Raw genomic sequence first — 11,630 nt, 5'->3', positions numbered from 1 at the left:
TATAAGTGGATGGAAAAGTACACGTGTTCCTTACTCAAGTTCAGATATTTCTTTAAAAAATAATGGTAAAAGTAGAAGTGCTGATTCAACTGCTTGACTAAGTAAGAGTGGAAAAGTACAGACTCGGATATTTACTCAAAAATATAAGTGGCCCTGTGACATTTGTACTGCAAAGCTAACTGAACCTCATGTCATATTAATATATAATTGGAAGACTGTTGAGGTTAAACAATTACAATTTTTATAAAATAAACAATATACTGGAAATACTTAACCTTACTCCGATCTGCGATGTAGTTTCGAATGTCAGCAACCAAACTCAAAACACTATCAAACGAGAAAACACAATTATGTCAGTGTTTTGATGAATGTAGGATGTTGGTAATTACATAAAGAATATGGATTTTTTTTGCAATAAAATAAGCTGGTGTATTTTAATCATTGTGCACTATAGAATGATCAATAATAAAAGTTATTGATCAACACCACCCTTGTGGTTCTTCTGTGCTAAACCGGTCTCGGTGATTAAATCCAGACCAATCTGTTTAGCTCAACGTTAGAATGACATCCCCAGACCAATTCAAATGTTAGTAGTGGAGAACCTCTCAGTTTATCTTCCACTGCCAAGGGGCGTTGTCGACGGCTACAAACCAAATGCCTCTGGACCCAATTGGATTGGTAGACAACCAATTAGAGCAACAAATGAATACATTTTCAATCTTAGGTTTATTCAATATAAAATATTTGAGTTGTGGTTAAGTATGACAGGATTGTAAGGCTATAGTGATTCACAGTTTGAATTTGCTCAGCGAGTCACTCTGGCAACGAGCAATATACTCCCCGATCTCCCTGGCCCAGACAATTAACCAATCCCATCGGTGTATCTGAAATAGGCGGGCTGAAAGCGTTGCTGTTTAACCCACCGGATACGGCAAGAGTCTTATCTATTGGATAGATCAGGCCCCCTAGAGTGCATACTTCCGCAATCCACCGGTGCTCAGCGGCCAAGCCTGGTATTGCACCTGTTTCAGCGGGCTGTGGACGGGTCCGTCAATTCACGGAGTCCCGGAAGTAGATATCGCCGTTCACTCCAATACAAGTGGAGAACAGGAATGTGTCTCCACAAAAAATGTCTTGATATCAATCAAAGGCTCATAATTATATTAATACCATTAATATAATACATGGTATTATATTAATACATGGTATTAATATAATTAATTAATACCATTCTAAAAAAAATGTAAGTTTTCTCTTTTCAAAACGCCTCCTCAAGCGTTTTATTAGCCGTTTCATGTATTATTTTTTTTGCTGGAGAAGGAGGGGTGGGCAGCTGAAAGGAGTCGTAGTGAAACAAACGGCTCAGTGTGCATGGACCTATTAAAGAAGTGCACGGCTCCATAACATCTTTAATCTTATTTACATACAGTAGGCCGGATTTCCTCTGAATATTGAAATAAAAAGATTCTCACAATTGTATTTCTGTCATTCTGATGGGTCTGTGTATATATTTGGTCATTTGATTCTCGTTTTCAGAAACAGAAAAACTGAAAAATATATTAAAAAAAGGAGTTGTAATTAAGATTTTTGTTTTAAAATACAAAAATGAAAAAATATTTACAAGGCGTTTTTTTTATTAGGTCAAAATTTGACAAACTAACCTAAAATAATAATATAAATTATATATTTTTTATTATTGTTAAAAAATAATTGTTGCCCAGATGGCAGGAGGAGTGTAATTTGAAGATCACATATAGAGAATCATCGGTGGTGTTAGTAACTTATACTTCCATGGTCGGTAAGCAATGCGACTGTACTCGTTCGAGATTCTACAATGCTAGAAAACGAGAATATTTCTGCATCCGGTACGTCACGGACTAGGGTGTGTCTAGGCGCCCATGATGCGGAAGCAAATCTCTCCTCGATGTTCCCCAGCGCTATTGAGCAGTTTTCATAGGAATGTGGTCAGTGGTCCATTCTTTTTATGTCCATGGTTTAGATCCGCTGGTCTGGATACCTCACCACATACATCTGATTGGTCGTAGTGTTATCCAATTGCGTGCAGTGATATTTTCAAATGCACGCTTGGTGTCGCCACTTTAGTGAGGCCATTCTCATTACTCGTTGCTAGACCCTACAGATTTCTATGTGGGTCTGAATGATGGTTATATTTTAGTAGTTTTTTCCTTCTTAGCTCTTACGGGTTCCTCGCCACATGTTTACGAGCCACAGTGTCAAACAAAGCTTCAGTAAGCTATCAGGAGAGTCAAGGCCTTCATACAGCTGGGCATGCTTCACATACAACCGATAGCAAAAAAAACCTTCAAAGAATTCAAGGTCTAAGCCCTCTGGCTTAGAGCTGTTCACCTGCTCTAAGGTTACATGGCCTTTGGGTTCCTCTGCTGGATGGGATGGTAGGACTCTACAAGGTGAGACCACAAGAGGGGAAGCATGACACAATGTAGGCAGCTAAACATTGATTATACCAAGGCCAGCATTCAATTGTGAAGGCAAGAAATGCATTGGGCATGAATAAACTACTTGCTTCAGAAGGTTTTTTTTAATCAGTATTCTTGGATGTTTTCCCTTTCTATTGTGTTGAAGGCCTTTGCCCCGCACAGCAGGGTCCTCCTTGGACGTGTCAGGGGATATCTCCAGCTTATCTGCTCCTGCTATGACTTACTGGTTAATGTTCACTCAGCTGCCATGAATCAAGGTTCAAAGGTTAATTTTAAAAAGAGGGGAACGCCGGCTGCTCAGGGCTGAATGTGAAAGCAGAAGCGTGACAGGTAAAGAGACAGAATAAGGATTTATGCAAGGCAAGAGAGCTTATGATGGAGGTCACACAGTTTCAGAGTAAGTGGTTTATTATAATTCAGAATACACTCTAGTACGACTCACGTATTTTTCCCATTACCAGCAGCAATACAATTGTAATGAAATGATGTTTGGGATTAGTTTTAGAAGCTGCTGTTATATAGAGATGAAACTTCATCGATGCATTTGAACCACAAGGTAATACAATAGTGAACTGTTTTACGTCTAACCACGGTAATCTTTATTTCATTTTTTTTTTCAGAGATTGGCATTGGTTTTACAGGGTTTGGAATGTTTTTTGTCCTTTTTGGTGTAATGTTGTACTTTGACTCAGTCTTGTTGGCATTTGGAAATGTAAGTCATGTTTTTTAATCAGCAACAAACTCACATTCCTTTCATATGTAGACATGTAACCTTCCAATGTGAAACAGTCCACTCCAAAATGTTTCTTAATCATTTCAAATGGTTTTAAATCTAGAAACAAATCAAGAATGGAAAGTAGTTTGTTGTGGTTTCATCTATTGTGATAACAATATAATCTCATACTTTCATATATGCCTGAACATGATGCACTGACTAATACTTTTATTAATTCATAATGAAAGTATTAGTTAGCTGGCCAAATTGTACAATATTTACTTTATCAGCAAAGCAAGTGGGAATCAGTAAACATTCACTTTACTTTTTTGTGAACTTATTTCTTGTAGTATTTTTACAGGAATCGCGATCATATTCCTGTATATACTTGTGTAAAGTCATCATCTATCGCCGTATGAGCTAACACTACAGTGATTGAACCATGGCCCACTGATTAAAGCGTGGCATTACGGTATAATCAATGTTACAAACTGGGAGAGGGCGGAGACATTCCTGGGAGTCCCAAGCGCCACAGTCAGTGACATGCTCTCCGTCACCCAGCAGTGGTGGTTCCACCAGAGAAGTCAGGCGGGGCTGACATTTATGATAATATGCTCATAATCATTAAGTGGGAGAGGAAGCTGGCTCTGTCTCTCCATCCTTCACTACATTAGTTATTGGCAACAGACTCGCAATTCAGCTCACTGGTGTGTGAGGTAACGTACTATTTTATTCTGGTCGGTGCTAGTGTTGCCACTGAACCAACTGCAACTGACTGACGTCACACAGACGACACTGTTTGGGCCTCTGGAAAGTGAGGTCCAAGAAAACACCTGCAGTTAGCGCTGATTGCCATAGGTGGCGCCAAAGACAACCAAAAAGTTACCTCAGAGAATAGCACTTTAATAATGTTGCTGTGTTGTTAGTATGTTACTATTGACAAAATTACCCCAGTAACAATAATTGGAGTCTAGATCGATTGTATAATTGATCATCCACCTATACCAAAACAACATACATTCAATAGATATTAACGCTGCTCTCGACCCCCTGAGCATGATGTCCTGTACCGTGTTGCTCTGTCAGATCCTCTTCCTGGCCGGGTTGGTCTTCATCATCGGCCCCAGGAGGACCGCCCATTTCTTCTTCCAGAGGCAGAAGTTTAGGGCATCTTCCTTCTTTCTCGGGGGCGTGGCTCTGGTCCTGCTCCGTTGGCCAATCATCGGCATGCTTGTGGAGAGTTATGGTTTTGTTCTTTTGTTCAGGTAAGTTCATCAGGCTGTATGAAATGATGTTTAGATAACACTTTGTCATGTCATTTAGTCATAAGTCTCTAGAGGGTGAGTAACTAACCATTAACAAACCGTAAACATAACATTTTAGACCAACCGACCAGCCTAGGCAGTTGACTGCACCAACTGGTGGGCGGATCAGACGTCATACATCATGCATCTGGGTGGACACCCACTGAGTCGATTTTGACATAGCTTGTAATGGCTTATCATCATCACACATGGTGGTCAAATAGCGGTCCTTTAACATAGAACCCATGTTTTGTTACTGATAAGTTCATTATTAACTAACAGCTTAAAAATGGCTTATGAGTTAACCTTCTTTTAAGTGTTAGAAAAATACAAGCTCAATTAGTATACAGTATCAAAGTAAAGTCCCTCTATCATAATATTTGGGTTAGTGCTTGGTTAAAAAAGTAAGCAGATCATCATTGTAACATTTTGCTGTTTCTATCCCCATAGGTCATTCTTTCCAATGGTTTTTGGATTTGTGTTCTCAATAATAAATAATCCATTCCTTGATGCGGTGGGTAAAATGTAACCCTGAACTATGGTGCTGGTATACCAATCTCTAGAAATAATGTTCTATTCAACTACTTATCTCTTAAACGTATTAAATTTACCAAATTTGAAAGTCACCCAATACAGTTTTAACTGTATTGGGGGATTGATATAATGATATAATCATATTGATATAATGATCCTGATTCCTTTCTGCTCTTTTCTTCCAGTTGTTCAAAAAACTATTCGGAAGCAACACCTCTATGGTTTGAATAAGGAAAAAAAAATATATTTGTATTATTATAGAAATGAGTTGTATTTATTATTAAATATGTATGTTAATCTATTTGCCTTCTCTTTCTAAGCACCAGTGATGTTCAAATAGTGTATTTGCTAGTGAATAATTGAAGCAAGCCTGTGGCTTACTCACAAACATCTTTACCCAAAGTAGTTTCATCTGTCATGATTATCTTGATCAACAAAATTTACCAAATTACCTTTGAAATGGATTGTCCAGAGGTAGCAAAGCCGACAAAAACTTCTGTTGTGCTCAAGCAAAACACTTCATCCTAGTCCGTCCGAAAGATTAACAATAAATGTCATCCCTTGGTCACTTGGAAATTACATTTTAGCATCATCCACCACTTACATAAAATAACACGTGCCTTAGCAGCTCAGATGACTTACGTTAAACAATGCAAAGACGTTGATTCAAACAACATGCAAGCTGCGTGGTTTCAGGGATAGCAGCGGCCATATGAATCCCAATGGCAACGATAGAAAATGTTGACATTGACCCCTGATATACTGATGTATCGTAACATTGTTACACTGTAAAGGTAGTGCTGTTTCTAAAACAGTCAATAGGGGACCAACACGTTCACGTGGGTCGTTTTGGACGACATGAACAACCTATTCTGTGCTTTAGGTTGAGAACAAGTTGCAATGCAGCCTGTGCTCCAGCAAAGAACAGTAGTAAAGAACGTTGACTCCCAGACTTGACTGCATATCAATTTGTTTATAGTTGTCTTCTTTCTTGAACCTAGATCCCATTGAAAAGGGAGGGCCATGGATTTACTATATGTCTATGTGAATGATACTGTAATGTATTTAAGCATTTCTATGTCACATAACAAAATCTCTTACAATTTGCATTGAATGCATATCAATAAATAAACACCACTAAAAAATGTTAAATCCATGATTACACTCAAATATTGCAAAATCTTTGTGCACCACACTATCCCGCGTCATCACCAGTGGAGATTAGGGGGGATAGAGAAGCTATAAAGCAATCCTCAGCCACTGGATGGTATGAAGCAGCCCTCCCACAGAGCAGCCTGCACACAGGTGAGATCATGTTTATTTATTAATGTTCAACTCATCACAGCCTTCTCAGCATGCTCTTCATTGTGGCATGAATTGCTCCAGGGATTTTGAAGGATTCATTAAAAATATAAATCTCTAAACTCTCTAAATCTCTAAAGGTAATGAGTATATTGCGAATTTTCCAGATGATTTACAGAACAGTGTGTAACTGACTGACAATTTTCTTTTATCTTTTTATGACGGTAGTTACCCGTGGCTTAAGCTGTTGCGTTAAACTGTGTTCATCGGGTCTGTTAACAGCCCCCCTTAGCCTGCAGCCTCAGGGCAGTGCATTGTTTGGATGGAACTGCGTTAGCATGGGGGGAACTGAATGCCACAGGCCACCGCCACCTCACACACGAATGAGGAGTTAATTCTTTTGGATGACAATCGATCTGTGCTGTTTAAAGGAGGATCAATTTTAACGTCACCGTTGGTTTTATAAGATCTATGTTTAAAACAGGAGAGAATAAAACACTCCTTCAATTATGAACTCTTTTGGATGTCAAAATAAGTGGATGTATTGTGCAGAATGTGTAGGATGTGACCCATCCCCCTCACTGTGTGAACACAGATTCAATCCTGGGCTGTTGCCAGTAGAAATACTTCTAACCTTTTAACCCAGTCTGGTTCCCTGGGAAGCCCACATGCAGGGAGGGCAGTCAAAATGCAGGGAGGGCAGTTGGGAATCACTTCTCACACCCAGGTTGGGTTCCTGCAGCTTCCCAAGAGCCCAAGAGTCAACCTCAACTCCTGCTGCCTCAACTCCTGCTGCCCACTAAATATTTTCGTAAGCTTTGTGTTACAACGTAAGAGAAGAGGAGGCATCTGGCTATTCTCCACCCCACTCTCCAATGACAGAAGGGCTTGTTTGTCAATATGACCCAAATGAACCAATCAGCGCAGCTGTACCAGCGCTGAGTGGTCGAGGGAGCCATGTCCCATCGGTCACGTGTCTTAAAATTCTATATTTTAAAATAATTTTTGGAACTAAAATGCATTTGAGAACTTTTCAAGTGAAACTATTTTTTTTATTTTCTTAGGCTTCATTCAGTTAAAGAATAAGATGTTTAATTGATAAGCTAATTTAACATTTTTTATGTTCTTTGAATAAAAACCTTTTCCAAGTGACCCAGGGATTCATTCTTCTTCTGTGGTACGAGGCCCACAGGCCTCTGATCAATATGGATGCTCTAGCTCTAAAGAATGTGAAATGGCATCTCTAGCCATGCTTGAAGTCATGCTTGAAAATGCACAAAAAAAGACATTGCAATAAATAGGTATGAAACGTCTGCAGTTTCAATTCCCCATTTGAGGTAAGATGCATACTGAAACTTTTCCGGCAAGTTTTCATATTTGTCGTCAAAGGTCCATAAGGGATTTTTGTGCCATATCCCTTACAGTATGATGATCCAACACTCATGCCTGATCTCAAACATGTGTGTTGGATCATTGGGGTGCAGGACTGGGAATATTTCAGCTAAAGAAATCGAGCTGCGGGTTGAAACGTCACAAGATGAGCATTTGCTGAGGCTTTGTGAGCCCCTTCCTGTAGGGCCAGAGCCAGAAAATATACAATGTTAAATGTCGTTGAGGCCCTTAATCAAAGAACAACCCTTAAAGCGATATTCATTTGGCAGGATTATCTTAGTAAACCAAATTAATTTATTAATCTTATCTTTGGAATGGACAAACCTGAACTTCCGGGTTGGCCCACAAGAATATATAACAAGAACATACAACACAAAGCTTTGATTCAACAACAATCAAGCTGTGTGAGTTCAGGAGTAGTGGTGCTCACATCAATCACCATCGCAACGAAGACGTCGCATTGACTAACAAACTAAACAACATCTACCTTCATTGAACCAAGATTATGAAAATAAAGAGCACAATTCTCTCTAGAAAATACATAAACGTCTGGTAAGACGAGTTTGTGGTTTCTTCAACCCTGTACCAACAAGCCTTATTATGGGATGTGTTATTGACAAATGACCTAATCTGTTGTTTGGGTTGGTGTTCACTCTCATTTCCAATCCTGCTCTCTTAATACGGAAGTCCTGTTTCCGATGGTGTGCTCAGCCCTGGCAAGTTGCAGTGAACCATTTCAATTTACAACCCATTTTCTCTGCAATTCCCCGGAGCAGGAGAACGGCGGTTTCCAAAGACAAACAGGAACCAGTAAGACCAACACAATAGATGGTCCTTCGGTGCTGTTGAAGAAGCCAGTAGTCACTAGATGTACCTTGATAGTCTGAATGAAGTTGGTATTCTCATGGTTGAACGCATTTTAGGTGAATTCCAAAACATTTCAGAGGAAAGTTTCACTTCACACTTCATCATGTGAATCTCCAGCTTCATGTGCATTTTCATGTGAATACACTCTTTGTCTGTTACAAAATTTGATTTGCATTTGACGTCTGAACATTTATTTCAGAAAAATGTATGTATTTATATATTTTATATATGTACATTTTCATGTTTTTCAGAATTATTTTTTATTCGGTGTGCAAATTTATTGCATTTCCTGGGAAACTTAGATATTCGACCTAGCAGAATTCTGAAGGTGTTTCTTGTATACTGAATATATTTAAGAATTAAAATCAGCATTTGGTGTCTGTGCTGCTCATAGACGAGGAATAGAGGCTTAGACTTTCTCTGGGAAATGAAAGAATTACCTCATCCCTGTGATACAATGAAATCTGTTTAAAAGGGCAAGCAACCACAGGAGAGTTCCTTCACGCCTAAAGCAGTCCTTAAGATGTTCCTTCAAACACATTACATTAAAGGATTATTGGATTTGCTGTTGAACTCTTCATACTGAGTTTATTATATATAAAGTTGTAGACATGTGTGTGTGCGTATGTCTGAGAGGGAGGAGAGAGAGGGAGAAAAGGAGAGAGGGTAAAAAATATTTACACTCACATTAATTAATCATACAGCGGTAAACAGCAATATAAAGGTTGACAAATAGAACAAGCTTTAAAATAATTATGCAGTAAAGTGTAATCACATTGTTGCTGATCAAATCACTCTGATATGAATCAGTTCTTGGTGGATCCCTTTACCCCAGCATGGAATGACCTGTGATAGTAGTGGAAGAGGGCGACAGACGGCCGGACTTCGCAGTTGAAGTAAAAGCCCTTTTGCCCGCCGGAAAATTCACTTTGACTGCAAACTCAGATTCCTCCCTCTCAGGGAATGGCACCCCCTGGGTGGTCATTAAATTAAAGAATTATTTAGTTAGAATGTTGGCAGCCCGTCACGGTCTTATGAAACCCGGACTGGTCAGTGTATATGATACACAAGACACAAAGTAAATGGAGTTAGGCATATTGATTTACACTCCTGCGGTGTGGGACAATGCACAGAACAACCTTTACGTTTCTTACCCTCATACTCTCCCGGTTTGGATGAAATGATTTCGGTTTATGCTCTCAAGGAAAAAACTGTGTGAACCTTGCAGGGATTGGACATGCATTTTTAAAGGCTCACATGTTTAACTTGTCCCCTATGTGAATACATTGCAGCATAAAAGCCCAAATCAGGTTGTCCAAACATCTGATACATCTTACACATCCAAGCATCATCTAGTGCCCAAACACTTCCATATGGTAAAGAAGAAAAAAGATCAGGCATCCTCACATCTACAAAGAGCCTCCATTGTAATTTATCAGTGGCAATATTTGGAAAATTGTGCAATGATTCATATAAACTTGTCAAATACTAAGAATGTAAAGATACTTGGATGTTTACACTTGCATTTGACAATCATTTGAAATGCTTAATTGGAACTCAAAATGTCTAAAATGCAGACCAATCAGTCGATTTAACTACTTAACCTCTATGGAGATCTTTGTTTTGAAGCTTCAGTAGGTGGGAGAAGAAAATAGCAGAAGAGAGCAAGATCAAAGAACAAGAACAAATTGCATTAAAAAAAACACTTTAATTGTACAGATTGGTAGAAGCACTTAGCACCGTTACCTGCAATGTCTGATAATAATGTCAGTTTCTAAAGTATGATAACTATCAAGTCAGGACATCAAGTAATTGGATGAAAGTATTAAGTAGAGATGTAAAACTATATGTAGTTTTGTATGTAGAAACACGTGAATGATACGTAATAAACAAAATAATTATTTCCTGTTCACAAAAGTTATGTTCAATACTAGAATAAATTAAAACCTGTGTTGAAACTCTGTTCCTACTCAAGACCTGTCCCTGCGAAGGAACCCAAATGCTACCTCATATGGCAAATTAATCGTGGTACCCTGCGATCCACTGCTGGCCTAAATCTCTGCACATAATAATGTGCGGAAAAAAATCTCACAACAAACTCACCGCCACTGTGCCTCAACCAGCTTCACTCCTAGCCTTACTTTTCTTTTTCTTTGTTCATATACTATACCAACATTTGAATATTTGAAATGTTGGATCAAAATAAGGTTTTGCTGATCAGCGCTATGATCAGGACTGATTGTGAGTGACCCTGGCAAGCTTCCAGGCCACACAACGCTCCTCAAATAATCTTTATTCAAACTCAGAGTATAACATGAACCCACGTAGGTTACACATCTTCATGTTGCCAGTGCAATAATAACCGAGAAGTAAAGTATAAAAAACGTCAAGCTTTGAATCATTCGAGTTGTATTTGAGGGTCCGAAAGGGTGCTATGTCCCAGAGTGTTTAGAAACGCCCTGGGCTTCAAGCCAGTCAATGTTTTTTATAATACATCCATGGCCGGTAACAATTGATTGCAGAGAACATGACTGGGTGTTTGCATTACAGCAAACTAGCTGGCCCAGACGTTCTAATTCTCATCTTCACACTATGAATAGACCATTTTAGTACCTGTGGTTTGGTTGCACTAATAATAGTTAAGAGATGTCCATGCTGCACGTATATAAGATTGACTGGTATGAATGAATACATTTATTTATACGATTTTGTTGCATCTGATTGTTTCATTGTTCACCTGGGAGTTTGACTGACGGAAATCGATGAACTGATTGGTTCAACAGAATGCTGACCATGATTTATTATCCAACACCCGCAATCTGACCCCCATGTTCTTTTTTTTAACTCAGAACCAAACACAGAACTAAAATCAAGACCAAATACCACTCACAAATGCCTTTTTTAGTGGGTTACCCAGAAAGAAAAAACCTGACAACGCAACAGCACAGCTTCACTGTAGACAGGGAGCGCTATAATCAATGGGTGTTTGGAGGAGTGATGGAGGACAAAGGCCCTTGGGGACGACAGTGCTTTTCCTGGTAACACTTTAAAATAAGG

General features: G+C 39.0%; 1 protein-coding gene across 1 annotated transcript; it reads left to right on the top strand.

Annotated features, from left to right (window-relative positions):
- Positions 1-2,831: 2,831 nt before the first annotated feature.
- On the top strand, positions 2,832-5,239 carry golt1a (golgi transport 1A; the record flags this gene model as incomplete). The annotated part of the gene is made up of 5 exons (XM_079748611.1): positions 2,832-2,856; positions 3,080-3,171; positions 4,261-4,439; positions 4,929-4,992; positions 5,198-5,239. The coding sequence occupies 5 exons, from the start codon at positions 2,832-2,834 to the stop codon at positions 5,237-5,239; spliced, it is 402 nt and encodes a 133-aa protein (XP_079604737.1).
- Between the last annotated feature and the right edge of the window lie 6,391 nt (positions 5,240-11,630).

This window comes from Pollachius pollachius, assembly GCF_949987615.1.
Source record: "Pollachius pollachius genome assembly, chromosome: 12".
NCBI lineage: Eukaryota > Metazoa > Chordata > Actinopteri > Gadiformes > Gadidae > Pollachius > Pollachius pollachius.
The sequence above is the reverse complement of the archived record's forward strand: the minus strand, read 5'-3'. Positions and strand labels throughout refer to the sequence as shown.